General features: G+C 64.2%; 4 protein-coding genes across 5 annotated transcripts in view; 3 read left to right on the top strand and 1 right to left on the bottom strand.

The window, feature by feature from the left end:
• The first annotated feature begins 1447 nt into the window (after positions 1-1447).
• Positions 1448-3199, top strand: H696_04921 (ubiquitin-conjugating enzyme E2 I). The gene is made up of 6 exons (XM_009498788.1): positions 1448-1729; positions 1825-1908; positions 2060-2132; positions 2352-2455; positions 2590-2669; positions 2814-3199. Exons 1-6 carry the CDS (start codon positions 1667-1669, stop codon positions 2992-2994), a joined length of 585 nt encoding a protein of 194 aa, XP_009497063.1. The 5' UTR covers positions 1448-1666; the 3' UTR covers positions 2995-3199.
• A 682-nt stretch (positions 3200-3881) lies between these two features.
• On the top strand, positions 3882-7241 carry H696_04920. 2 transcript variants are annotated; one of them, XM_009498787.1, is made up of 7 exons: positions 3882-4344; positions 4497-4568; positions 4728-5340; positions 5547-5987; positions 6228-6432; positions 6520-6636; positions 6772-7241. In XM_009498787.1, exons 1-7 carry the CDS (start codon positions 4063-4065, stop codon positions 7208-7210), a joined length of 2169 nt encoding a protein of 722 aa, XP_009497062.1. In that variant the 5' UTR covers positions 3882-4062; the 3' UTR covers positions 7211-7241. The 2 variants fall into 2 exon arrangements, with proteins under 2 accessions (XP_009497062.1, XP_009497061.1); XM_009498786.1 differs by having other exon boundaries at positions 5547-6432.
• Positions 7242-7433: 192 nt separating this feature from the next.
• Positions 7434-9544, bottom strand: H696_04919 (hypothetical protein). Its single transcript, XM_009498785.1, has 8 exons — positions 9421-9544; positions 9159-9291; positions 8883-9005; positions 8613-8733; positions 8448-8525; positions 8122-8296; positions 7872-7988; positions 7434-7769 (listed from the first exon to the last, which is right to left on the bottom strand). Exons 1-8 carry the CDS (start codon positions 9439-9441, stop codon positions 7593-7595), a joined length of 945 nt encoding a protein of 314 aa, XP_009497060.1. The 5' UTR covers positions 9442-9544; the 3' UTR covers positions 7434-7592.
• Positions 9545-11640: 2096 nt separating this feature from the next.
• Positions 11641-12249, top strand: part of H696_04918 (hypothetical protein) — a gene marked incomplete at both ends in the record, with an annotated part of 1247 nt that continues 638 nt past the window's right edge. Inside the window, 2 exons of the mRNA XM_009498784.1 lie at positions 11641-11984; positions 12076-12231. Coding sequence (XP_009497059.1) covers positions 11641-11984; positions 12076-12231 — 500 coding nt within the window. The remainder of the gene's footprint in view (positions 11985-12075; positions 12232-12249) is intronic.

The following is a 12249-nucleotide window of genomic DNA, read 5'->3' as shown; positions in this document are numbered from 1 at the left end:
GAAAAGCCCGGGCTCAAAGCCCACCAGGCGGGATGGGCGGGTGTTCCCCCTCCCACCGCGGCGGCCCGGCGCCTCGGGGGAGTATCGCGACGGCCCTGGCGACCGTCCTCAGGGGCAACGCTTCCGAGGCTGGCTCTTGTGCACCGCAGCTGCCCCCCCCCCTCCCCCCCCCCCCGACCGGCCGTTCGACCTCGTCCAGAATCCTTCTGGCGGACGCGACCCAGCTGTGTCCTTTTTAATACCCAAATCCCCGCCCGGCCCGTGCGGGCCAGGCTTGTGTAGCGGAATTCCACCAGACCGAAGGGCAGGATCATCTGGTTCCTACGCGGGAGTCTCGTGGCGAGCCCATGTGATTGTCTGAGATTCCAAACAGCATTCTAAGGGGGCGGAATGCGGGGCGACGTAACCGCCGACCTTGGGCCTTTGCGGGGCGCCCGGGGCCGGCAGTGACCCGAGCAGGCGTGGCTTTTCCACATCTGCCCCTTGACCGAGCACCGAAGGTGAAAAAAGGAGCAGGTCCTCCCCCCGGGTGTCTGTCGGGAGCAAAGACCCGAGCAGGTGTGTGTGTGTGTGTGTGTGTGTCGAAGAGCATGCGCGAACAACCCCGAAACAAGACCCGCGAACATCCATTATCAGGCTTGAAGGCCCATTATTAAACATATATTTTCTTCCCTCTTGCTGGATCGCCCACCCGCCCCGGGCCGACTTGCCGGACCCTCTCCTTCCGGGCGACGGAATATTCCACGGGTTCGGTGCGCACCCCCCCCCATGTCCCGAGAGTGTCGCCCCCCCCCCACCAGGAGCAGATTTCCGGTATGGCTTCCGTCAAAGCCCCGCCCCTTTGACGTAAGACCGGATCCGTGAGAATCCTGCCACATCCAGGGCCATATCATCCGGAGATACGTCACATGACAGGGGCGGATTTTGCCCCGCAGACCTGGCTGATCGATTGCCGGTGCCCTGATTCGGCACTACGGCCGGCCAACCGCCGCCCGCAATGCGCGCTCCGGTCTAAGGTGTTGTGCAGCAGCAGGTCTCCCCGCCCGGGGGATGGGCGGCCGCCGGCGGGAGCTCATGACCCAGAACCATCTCCAGCGTGTGTTCTGCTCTGCCGGCGTGCCTGCGTGTTGGAAGCGCGGGGACCGGCGCAGGGTAGCGCGCCCTTTGGCTGGCCCGCGCCCGGGTGTATATGTGTTGGCCAGTGTTGGGCAGGCTCCCGGGGAGATCTCAGCAGGCGGGCCAGGGGGCGCGGGCCCCATGCCCAGCCCCCCCCCCCCGGTGGGCGGACGCGCGGAGAGTCTTGGCAGACCATGTCCCGGGACCACTGCGGTGTGGCTGCCTTGGGAAACGGTCTGGCTGATGGTGACCGTGGGGCCGGCGAAGCGGCGCCGGCCCGGCGCCGGCAATCCAGCCGTCGGTGGCGGGAGTCTGCCACCGGGGCATTCATCCGGAACCTGCCTGGGCCGCCTGCGCCCATGCGGCCTTCATCCCTCTCCCGTCTCGGCGTGTGCACACACCATCCGCCCTGCGCATCTCCTCCCCCCTCTTCCTGCCTCTCCCGCTCTGCTGTCTTTCTATCCTCCCTCCAGCTCTCTCTCTCTCTCTCTCGCATCGCAAGTCCACCCACTGCCTGCTCGCCACCGGTTGCTTCACATTCATTGTCATCATGTCCCTCGCCAAGAACCGGCTGATGGAGGAGCGTCGCTCGTGGCGTCGCGATCACCCTTATGTACGCGCGTTGCTGGCGCCCCTTCCTGTGTCTTTATTGCCTGCCCGCCCCGCCCTCTGGCTGACCCGCATCCGCATGGCCTGCTCGCTTTGCAGGGATTCTTCGCGAGGCCGATCACCAAGCCCGACAACTCCCTCGACCTGATGAGATGGCAATGTGGCATCCCGGGCAAGAAAAACGTGCGTGTCACCCTCCCCCCCCTCGCCCCTTGGTTAAGGGGGAAAGCAGAGGGTCTCATGTTTCCTCCCCTCCCTCACTACAGCACCATCTGACCTTATTCTCCCTCCCTCCTCTCGCTGTCCTACCTCCCCCTGCTCTTTTCGCGACCAGACTCCCTGGGAGGGTGGCATGTATCGTCTGGTGATGATCTTCCCCAACGAGTACCCTGCGCGGCCTCCCAAGTGTGCGCGCCAATCCCCCCGTCTCTCTCTCTCTCTCTCTCTCTCTGCCTGTGGCATTCTCGCTCCTGGCCCGGCCTCGGTGGCTCGGCCTCCAGCCTGCTCGCATGTACAGCTACTGACCAGCCAATTGTGCTTTCTCTCTCTCTCTCTCTCTCTCCCTCCCTCCCTCCCTCCCTCCCTCTCTCTCTCCCCCTCTCTCCCTCCTCCCCTCTCTCTCTCAGGCCAATTTTACCCGCCGCTTTATCACCCGAACATTTTCCCCACCGGCACGGTGTGTCTGTCTATTCTGGGTGATGGCTGGCGACCCGCCGTCACCGTCAAGCAGGTGGGTCATATTCACTCTTCCTTCCAGGTCATCTTCTCGCTCCCCTCCCTCTCGCTCCCTGCTTACCCCTCCACTGTATCTTGTCCTTTCCCTTCTCCCGTTCAATCGCGCGCCCTTTTCCATGGCTATGCTAGATTCTCCTCGGGATTCAGGAGCTCCTGGACAATCCGAACCTCGAGAGTCCCGCCCAAAAGCCGGCCTATGTGGCCTATGTGTACGCTGCCGACCCTGCCTTTCGTTTGCTTCCTCCACCGCTTAATTCCCGATCCTCACCTTCTGCTCCTCCCCCCTCCCCGATCTGTCTATCTATCTATCTCTCCCTTTCCGATGCGCACATACACGCCCTTTTCCCGAGTAGCAACAACAAGGAGGAGTACGACACCAAGGTTCGTCGCCAGGCGCGTGATCTGAAGAACGACGACACCAAGACCTATCCCCTGCCGGAGATTGTCACTTCGGCCTATGCCAACATCACTCCGGCCTCGTCAGGCACCTCGACCTCCTCATCGGAGGCCTCCACCAGTGGATCCAGGTCGTGAGGCGTCCGGGTGGCTTGGCCGAGGGCCGTTCTCCCCTCTGCCTCTTCTCCACGCTTCCTGGTCCCCAGCAGCCCGCCTTTTCCGCTGTGCTTTCCTCTTGTCCCTTGACGCCTTTGGCCGTTTACCATGTGTTCCCCTTTTTGCATACTGTGTGTCTATGTGTGCGCGGTTCGGAAGGCGAAAAAAATATATCCCTTGTGCTTGCTCAGGTGTGTGTGCGTGTGTGTGTGCGGGTGTGCGGGTGTGTGTGTGTGTGTGTGTGTGTGTGTGTGTGTGTGTGCGTGTGTGTATGTGGGTACATACTTGTACGTGTGTGTACGTGAGTGTGCGTGTGTGTGTGCGTGCGTGTGTGGGTACATACTTGTACGTCTGTGTGCGTGTGTGTGCGTGCGTGTACGGGTGTGTACATGCGTGCTTGTCGTTCAGTGTCCCCTCGCGCCGGGTGCGATCTCCGCACACACGCGCCCTTTGCGTCTGTTTCCAGACCCGGAGGCCTGAGGCGCATGCGTGTGGGCGGTGTCAAGAGTTTCCCGAGTTGCCAACGCAGCTCCGGCTCTGTCTGTGTCATCTCGATCGCGCAGTGTACCCCCCCCCCCCCCCCGCACACGCCCGGTGCTGCTCCAATGCCGGGCTTTCAAGGTTTGTTTGTGGCTAATGCTGGTGGCGGCAGCATCGGGACGCGCGCGGCATGAGGGGCCCAGACGAGTGTCGGCACACCGAGGCGCCCTGATCACTGCGTGCCTTTCGCTCACACCCCTTTTCCCCGCGTTTGCCTGTCCACACTGTATGTCGGGGGGTCGTAAATTCACATCCGTCGTGGCTTCCCAGCGAAAAGATGAGGCAGCTGCCTTGAGTCATACCGTAGCTGTCCCCTCCTGGCGCCTCCCCCCCCCCCCACTCTCCCTCATTCGCTTTCCCCCCTTCCTCTTTTCTTTCACTCGCTGGCGCATCGCACACCATCCTCTCCGCCCACCCGCGCGCGCTCTCCCGGGATTGACCACTCCACGAGGCCGGTGATCCGAGAGGCGGGCCATCATCCGCCAGGGCGCGCTTCCACACCCACCCAGCATGTCTTTCCTGAAGAAGGAAAACTACCGGGCCGACCCGCCGGAGGGGGGACACAACCAACCTGGCCGTCGATTGTTTGCGGTCAGTTTGCCGGAGGATGTCCTCCGGCAGATCCTGGCAAATGCGGCCGGCGGCCCGGCACTGGACTATGACGGCCCCGGAGCGCAGATATGTGCCGATACGCGCATTCTCCTTCCGTCATCTCTCGCCCCGGCTCCCAGCCATACCGCTCCGATCCCGGTCGGGGGGGACAATGGCCCCCCGTCGGCGCCTCACGAGTGTGTGCGTTCCCGAATTGCCAGCGCCCCTTCCACGCCCACTCTCCGGGCCGACGTGTTGTCCCCTCCCGCCGCTGATGCCCCCTCCCTCCTTCTCTCTTCGCCGCTGACGCTCTCCTTTCCTTTCGGTTGCCCCCTTGCCGGGAGCGTGTGTAGCGTGTTGTCTTCACAAAGCCCTCTCTCGCGCCGAGATCTCCGGAGTATGTCTTCCGAATGAGGCACTCGGCGGTATGTGTTCCTGTGCCCCCCATGCCCCCCATTTTCCCCCTTGTCCATGGTCCCCCCCCGCCTTCCGTCCCCCCCCCCCCCGCCTTCCGTTCCCCCCTCCCCCGCACCCGGGCGCCTCTGCCGCTGCTGCTGTCTAACCTTCGCCATCGGGCTTCCTAGTCCAAGCGCAGCACCCATGTCTATCGGAATGCCCCTGGCACAGGGGCGCCCACGCTGCAGCATCTTGGCCCGCTTCTGGGCCGGATCATTCCCCTGACCAATCGGCCGTTGGCCAGCGCCCCGGAGCCGACTCCCTCGATCGCCGGGTCCGGCCATCACCGGATGGCGCCTTCCCAGCCGAGCGGCGCGCTAGCTGAGCGAGTCATTTCCGCCATCGCAGCCGCGGTTCCCCTGAGCAGGAATGACAAATTGTCGCCCCATGTCCATGAACAGCGCCTGCGCCAACTTCAGGCATCCGTGGCCCCGGGGTATGAGCACTTCCGCCTGGAGGAATTGCCCTGCCTGTCGGTGTCGGATCTATCCAAGGAGGTGAATGCCCCGATCACCACCATCGAGGCCGTACTGCGTGATGTTGCGGTGTGCATTCAGCCACGCGGCTCGGCACGGTCCTCGGCCTTGGGCGGCAGCTCACACGCTTCATCCTACTACCAGACTCCGGGTCAGCGGGGCTTGCTGTTCACCCTGCCGCCCGAGCGCTGGCTCCAGTTGAGCCCTGACACCTATGAGTACACCGCCGATCAGCTCCGTCAATGCCGCCAGAATCAGTCCCGAGGTGCGCCATCGTCCTGCCCGGTTCATCCCCGCCCTGCTGGATCTCGTCCCCCATTCGATGTCATCCTCAGGCCGTCAGCGTGCAAGGCCGTAGTTCTGGTTTTGGGTTGGTTGTCTCCCCTGGGCCGCGCGCTTTTTTCCTTCGCCCCCCCCCCTCCCCCCCTACTCCCCCACGACATCCCATTTAACCGACACAATCGCACCAAGTGTCGGAACTTTTGGCGGCACTTCGCCGCGGGCATGCCCCCTCCCAGCCGCCAGCCAGCCGGCCATCGGAGCGCTCGTCGGCCAAAGCCGGCGACATTCGCGATGCGCGGGACACTCGGGCGGATGCGCGCGATGGGCGCGATCGCCCGGGCCGGACACACTCGCAGGGCGAGCCTTCCGGCCGGTCGGCGTCTCCCTCAGCGCGGTCGGTGGCCATGGGGACTCGGCCGCCGGTGTCGATTGTCGGTGTTGCCAGCCCGCCGGTTCTGTCGGGCGTCTCCTCGGAATCGGAATCCAGCTCGGCGCCTGTCATGCTGCGCCGGCCGCGTTCGGCCATCCGCACTGAAACGCCTCCAATGGCGGCGGTGGTCCCCGCGGCGTCCCGCCCGGCTGAGGCCGATCATCGGCCCCTGTCTTCGCCACCGTACCACACCACGCCCAGTATGTCCGCCGGGTCTTCTGCCTCCTCCTCCTCCTCGTCGCTGGGCCTTCCGTCAGCCTCGCCCTCGGGATCCTCCCCGGGGTCCTTTTCGCCGCTGGCCGCCGGGGCCACGACCGGGGGCCCTGGAAGCGATCGAAACACCCCCCCGATGCCGGATGCCATGGGCCGGCGTTCGCGCCTCGGCCTCGGCGATGAGCATTCGGCCGGCTCTTTCTCACACCCCTCGCCCTCTTCCCTAGCACCGGTGCCGGCTGGGGCTCCCAGCGGCCCGGTCCCGCCCTGCCTCCTTTTCCAACCCCCCCTGCCGAAGGACTACCACTTTGTCCTGCCGTCAGTCGTTTCCTTGGAGCAAGGGCGCGCGTATCACCTGTTCTTGGTGGCCCTCCTCTGCCGGTGGCGGTTCCTCTCTTGCAGGAGCTCGGCTCGTGCGGCGCACTTTGCCACGTACGTGCCTCACCCCGATCGGCCCGGTCCCCGTGTCCATCCCCTCCCCCTGTCTGACTGGCTTCCTGTCCTCCTCCCCCGGCACAGTCTTGACCCAGGGACCTCCAGTGAAGTGGTGGCCGCCATCTTCGCCCGGACCCAGCAGTGTCTGATCCCCTCGCTATCCTACTTCGCGCCAGGGATGCCTGGTCATCTTGATGGAGGGTGCGTCCTTCCCCTTCCTGCTGTCCGCCTGCCTGTCTGCCGCCTTTTCCTTTGTCTCTCCTTGGCGCCCTTGCGCACTCTGACCTGACCTCCCCCCCCCCCCTGTCGCTGCTGTCCCCCTTCGCTCTGCTCCAGTCCCGATCACCCGGGAATCCCGCCTGGGCTGCTGAATGAGCCACCTGGTGCGGATGCCGAGCGTGAGGCCGACCGCCGGGCCCACGCGCCCTCAGGATCACCTTCCCGCGAGGAGCTGGCCGCTCGGGCCTGGCTGCAGCATGCTCTTCATGGCGATCCCGGCGAGCAGGAAGGAGAGAGCGGCCGTGCCCTGGCGGCCTTCTTCTTCGGCCACGAGACGGGTCCAGAGGCTCAGAGGAAAATCGAAATCGGCCCGTGCCCGCTTGCCGGGAGCCCCTTTGCGCCGGCCATCTGCGAAGCTGTTGCCCAGCATATGGCTCTCTTTGCCGCTGGCCGGGATGATCCCCTGGTCGCCTGTGCTCGGGACAATGCCGTGGCCACGGCTCTGGCCATGCGGCTGCTCGAGTGGCGTCGCGAGCACCCGACCGGCCGGGCATAGTTTTCTTTCTCTCCCCCCCCCCCTCTCTCTCTCTCTCTCTCGCCTTCATCTGGATCTCACGCTGGCCCGTGCCCTTTCTACCACAGCGCATGGCATTGGCGTTCTGCCACAGGCCCCCGCCCGAGATGCATGCCTCGCTGTGCGGCCCACAATAGCGATTGGGTATATATATATACAAACACATGGATGGCTTTTGTTGTGCGGATATGTGTGTGTGTGTGTGTGTGTGTGTGTGTGTGTGTGTATGAGAGCGTGTGTGGAGGAGAGAGAACAACGAGGAGTACCCCCTTCCTTCCCAAACACGCAGGTGCGATCAGCAGACCAGGGGCGGTCGGGAACAAAGAGGAGGGGGTCCAGTGCGGCCGAGAGGAACGCCGGCTTCTTACAGGATTCCGTCGAAGTCGCCCTTGGAGCCACCGACAGCATCCTCTGGGAGGCTGTTCTTCGCAAGCAGCAGCAGGTCTGTGGTCCAGTTGTCCAAGGACGCCATGCGCATGTACTCCGCCACGGCCGTAGCCAGCTCATCGCGACTGCGGTTGTCAATGGCCTCGAGGAGGTCCTGTTTTTTTTTCGCGGAAAGAAGTAAGATGTTAGAGAGCCGAGCCATTGTGAGGGGGGGGGGGGGAAAGGACAAACCGAAGGAAGAAGGGAGTGGACGCACGTTTAGGAGCTGGTTCTCGCGAGTGCGATTGAAGCTGCTGTCAATCGAGTTGAAGTAGTCCAGCTTCTCGCGGGCAGCCTCAGTCGGATCGTGGTTGGCCTTGGCCGGGTTGGTGAGCTGAATCCGGAGGGGGGGGGGGGGGATTACGGGGAGGAGAGCGGGGACATGGAAGGGTCAGAGTCACAAGACAGCAACGAAGGGGGCCCCCGAGGGCAAGGCGGTGCCGAGGCGCGTTGATGTGCATGCGTACGGCCTCAACAATCATGACAATCACCAGCGGGGTGTAGTACTGACGGCAGGTCAGCCGCCCGGAGTTGTCGGAGTTGTGGCTATCAATGAGCTCCTCGAAGCAAGCGATCGACTGGGGGAACTCCCGCAGAGTGGCGTGCAGGGTCGCACACTTGGCCAGGCAGCTGAGAGCCGTACTGGATGGACAAGTCGACAAGGGGCCGAAGGCAGATGGGTGATTAGAGAGATGGGGAGATGCATCCCGACAGGGGGCGAGAGTAGAGGGACCAGGAGCAGGAAATGCAGAGGCATCCATGGGGATGCATCGGCGAGCGCGGGGCGACATACTGCTTGCTGTTGTCCATGCGGTACCACTCGGCAGCCTTTTGGTATGCCTCAATGGCGGGCCTCGGGGCATTGAGAATGCTGTGTAGCACACAGTGGGGTTAGCAAGAGGTAAGAGGGGGGGGGGGGATCGGGGCATGACACATGCTCACAGGTGCTGCAACGTACTTCTCGTGGGCCTCGGCGATGTCCTTCTTGTGGCGCGCAGCCATGGAGAAGCGACCCATATCCAGAAGGATGGCCGAGGCGTTCTCCAGGCAGTCCACCATCTGGCGGGCCATATTGGCATCTAAGGGGGACATACACGAGCAGGGGGGTCAGGGAACATGCGAGCAGAGCCACGAGCAGAGGACAGGCGAGATGGGAAATGTGTGTGTGTGTGTGTGTGTGTGTGTGTGCGCGCGCGTACGCGCGCGCGTGTGAAACGGCCGGACATACCATGGGAGGCCATCTGACGATAGGCGTTGGCGGCGTTGGTCATGGCGACAGACACCTCGAACTCCGAGCCGGCCATCTTGAAGGCAGTGGCCGCATCGCGGAAGCACTGGGCGGCCTCCTCAACTGAAGGGGGGTGCGCAATCCATTCGCGTATGCATGGATAGGCGCGCGCGCGCGCGCGCGTGCGTCAGAGGGGGACGAGAGGAAACACATGCCGGAGGCACAAGAGGGCAGACATTCGGGCGGGGAAGAGGGGCCCATGGGGGGCGGACGTACGCTTGCTCTGCTTGCGGAAGTCGTTGGCGGTGCGATTGAAAAGCTCGGCTGCCTCCTCGTATCGATCGGCGCTTGGGCTGATCATGCCGAAAAAGCGCGGCTCAAGCATGCGCTTGGCCTCGAGGTACTTGGGCTGGGGAGCGCGTTGATGCGGGCGTAGGCACGGGCAAAGGAGGTCAGCAAAGGCTGGTGGGTAGCGAGCGGCGGCGGCGGCGGCGGCGGTGGCAGCGAATCATCGGCAGAGGGTGGAGTCAGGGAGTACGTGATCGATCCTGATGGTCATGAGGGTGGCAGACGGCAGGGGGAGGATGGGGGAGGGTGGAGAGTGGCGGGTGGGGGGGGAGGGGGATGGGAAGGGTGAGGCGAGGGGGGGAGGGGGAGGAGGGGGAGAAGCGTTGTTACATTCACTGAGTTTGACTCAGGCAACTTGTCACCCATCGGAAAAGGCACACCCGCCACATGCAATCCTGTCGATTCCTCCTCCCGGGAGGGGGGGGGGGAGTTTGGCCCCGCTCGGGGAGGAAGGATCCCAAAGCATGCCGTGCCGTTCTTCGGCTACTATCATTTCGGCTTGTTTGTCATCGTCCCCCTCCGTCCCTTCGCCTGCCGACTCGCGCCGGCGTACTTTTTACCGGTCCCACCGGCAGGGACTATGTGTTTTGGCAACCGCGCCCCTGCCCCGCTCCGGGCCGCGTCCGGGGGGGCAGAGCTGGTCCAGCCAGGAAGGGAATGGACCAGGGACCCTCCCCGTGCACCCCGGGGGGCAGCCCCCCCCCCCCCCCAGACGGGCCGATGTGGACGACGGAATCAAGAACAGCCCCCCCCCCCTTCTCCCGGCGCCTTGGGCTGGGTTCCTTTTTTGGCCAGTTGACCCTGGCCGAGATGCACTTGTGTTCGAGGGCAGAGCCGGGAGGTCCGAGAGCCGGGTCACATGCATTCGCCGTCATGTGGGCCACATAGACCATGCGACCTGCCGACGGGGCCTTGCCAGGCGACCGGGCCCAAATGGTGAAACCCCGCCCGAGAGGCGATCATGCCGCCGAAGGGCATTTGCTCGGGCCCAGTCCTCGTCGCCGCTCCTCGGTGTTGTTGTTGGTCAGCCCCACCTTCCCCGTGGCTGGGCATCGCATTGTGTCGCATAATCCACCCTCGTGCGGGTGCGCTTGGCGCTTAGGCACGCTTGGTCCGACCCTGGCTGGGGATCGCAAGGCAGTGTTCGACCCCCTCCGCCCAGGCACCGTCTCCGTGCCCCTTAGTCATGCCGCTGGCGTGGGTATCGCGCCGCTCTCCTGCAGGCGCTCTTCAACAATGTGCAGGCAGGCTCGCGGACCGGGATCCGAGCCGGGGCATTCGCGCGTCCATGTCCGCTGATCACACGCACGAAGTTGGCTTCGGCCGGGGGCGCCCGCGCTCCAGACCATGATCACGCTCGGCCGGGCCTGTATTTCGGCCGCCGGGGCCACGCATCTTTTTCCGCCGGCCGATCGTGCGCCCCGCCTAGCCCATGATCCGCCCCCCTCTCCCCGCCCCGAATGCTCCTCGACTTGCCCTCGTTGAGGCCACCCTCCCGGAACCTCGCTCCCTCCTTTCTCTTTCTCTTTCTCTCTCTCTCTCTCTCTCTCTCTCTCTTTCTCTTCCCTCCTATCGCTCCCTCTATCTCCCCCCCCACCGCACCAATCAGGCATGTCTTGGCGTCGAGAAGGTTCGCCCTTGAGTGATTGATCTTCACCGCTGTCCTTCCTGGTCAGCCGCTGACCACCCCACCCCACCCCAGGCCTCCCGGTCCGCATCACCCGGGAAAAGGACTATGTGTATAACCTTGATCGCGTCCGAGTCGAGGATGGCCTTCGAATGGTGTGGTGGGAGATCAGCAGGAGAGCATAGAAGACGAGCTGTCAATGTGCGTGCGTGTGCGTGCGTGTGCGTGCGTGTGTGTGCGTGCGTGCGTGCGTGCATGTGTATGTATGTATGTATGTATGTATGTATGTATGTATGTGTGTGTGTGTGTGTTTGTGTGTGCGCGCGCGCGCGCGCAAGTCCAAGGAGGGGCATCCGGGAGAACGAGGCGCACCCGGAGAATGAGTGCCACCATGTCAGGCGATAGGGCCAGCTTCCCCTCTTTGTATGCGGGAACCGGGAAGTGCATAAGGCGGATATTCCGCTGCGCACAGAAGCCTGCCAGCCGCCGGTATTCCGCGAAGCCGGCAGTGGTCGGCTTGTCTGATTGTGTGTGTGTGTGTGTGTGTGTGTAAGGGGGAGGGGCCCCCCCCCGCTCAGCATCGCCTTCGAGATCTCCCACTATAGATCGCTAATCCCCCGCCTCGTTGTCTGCCCTCCGCGCATGCTCCAGCCATTGGGACTACCGTTTGGGATGGGGTGCGTCTGTGGGCCCCGGGCCACATGTCTCCTGTGCCCCTTCGCGCGACCGCCAATCACTCACCTCCGCCCTCCCCGCCGCGGCCTTCGGTGCGCCCAGAGTATCATGCTGTCGAAGTTCCTCGAGCGCGAGTACCAGGCCGGCCGTTTGCTGGAATGCGCGCCGGAGGATGGAACTGACCGGGCGAGCTTCCGCGCGGTGGAGCTCGGCGCCGGGTGTGGCCTCGTGAGCTTGGTCTTGGCGCGGCTCCTCCAGCACTGGCAACGGGCCAGCCCCACCGAAGGGAAGGGCCCCTTCGATATTGTGGCCACCGAGGCGGACAATCTGCGCTGTCTCGACACCTTGTCTGTCAATGCCCGACGGTGCTTTCCCCCGGCCGCCGATGCTCCAGCCCCACCGACAAGCTACCCGCGGAACTTCGGGCCGGTCACCGTGACGGATCACAATTGGTGCGTCGCCCTACTTGAGGGGATCCCCCCCGCCCCCCCCCCCCGGGCTTTCGCGCTCTTCCTGACCCCTCATGTCTTGGCTGGTGCGCAGGGGCGCCGAGCTGTCTCCACCCCTCGAGGGGCACTTTGACTATGTGATCGGTGCCGAGATCATGTACGACCCGGAAACGGGGCTTTCCCTGCTGGCCTCCATCCGCCGCCTCTGTCACAGCCGGTCGCGTGTGCTCATGTCCTATGGTCGGAACCGGTGCGCATCCCCCCCCCC

This window comes from Fonticula alba (genome assembly GCF_000388065.1).
Source record: "Fonticula alba strain ATCC 38817 unplaced genomic scaffold supercont2.8, whole genome shotgun sequence".
Classification (NCBI taxonomy): Eukaryota; order Rotosphaerida; family Fonticulaceae; genus Fonticula; species Fonticula alba.
This window is presented reverse-complemented; position numbering and strand designations above follow the sequence as displayed.

Bases quoted from the DNA above. Each gene is read 5' to 3' on its own strand.
- H696_04921 (XM_009498788.1), top strand. From the start codon at position 1,667: ATGTCCCTCGCCAAGAACCGGCTGATGGAGGAGCGTCGCTCGTGGCGT. The intron at 2,133-2,351 runs GTGCGCGCCAAT...TCTCTCTCTCAG, and splicing joins CCCTGCGCGGCCTCCCAAGT to GCCAATTTTACCCGCCGCTT. The intron at 2,670-2,813 runs GTACGCTGCCGA...TTTCCCGAGTAG, and splicing joins CCGGCCTATGTGGCCTATGT to CAACAACAAGGAGGAGTACG.
- H696_04920 (XM_009498786.1), top strand. From the start codon at position 4,063: ATGTCTTTCCTGAAGAAGGAAAACTACCGGGCCGACCCGCCGGAGGGG. The intron at 4,345-4,496 runs GTGCGTTCCCGA...GAGCGTGTGTAG, and splicing joins CGTCGGCGCCTCACGAGTGT to CGTGTTGTCTTCACAAAGCC. The intron at 6,433-6,519 runs GTACGTGCCTCA...CCCCCGGCACAG, and splicing joins CGTGCGGCGCACTTTGCCAC to TCTTGACCCAGGGACCTCCA.
- H696_04919 (XM_009498785.1), bottom strand. From the start codon at position 9,441: ATGACCATCAGGATCGATCAC. The intron at 7,989-8,121 runs GTACGCATGCAC...CTCCGGATTCAG, and splicing joins TTGTCATGATTGTTGAGGCC to CTCACCAACCCGGCCAAGGC. The intron at 7,770-7,871 runs GTGCGTCCACTC...AAAAAAAAACAG, and splicing joins GCGAGAACCAGCTCCTAAAC to GACCTCCTCGAGGCCATTGA.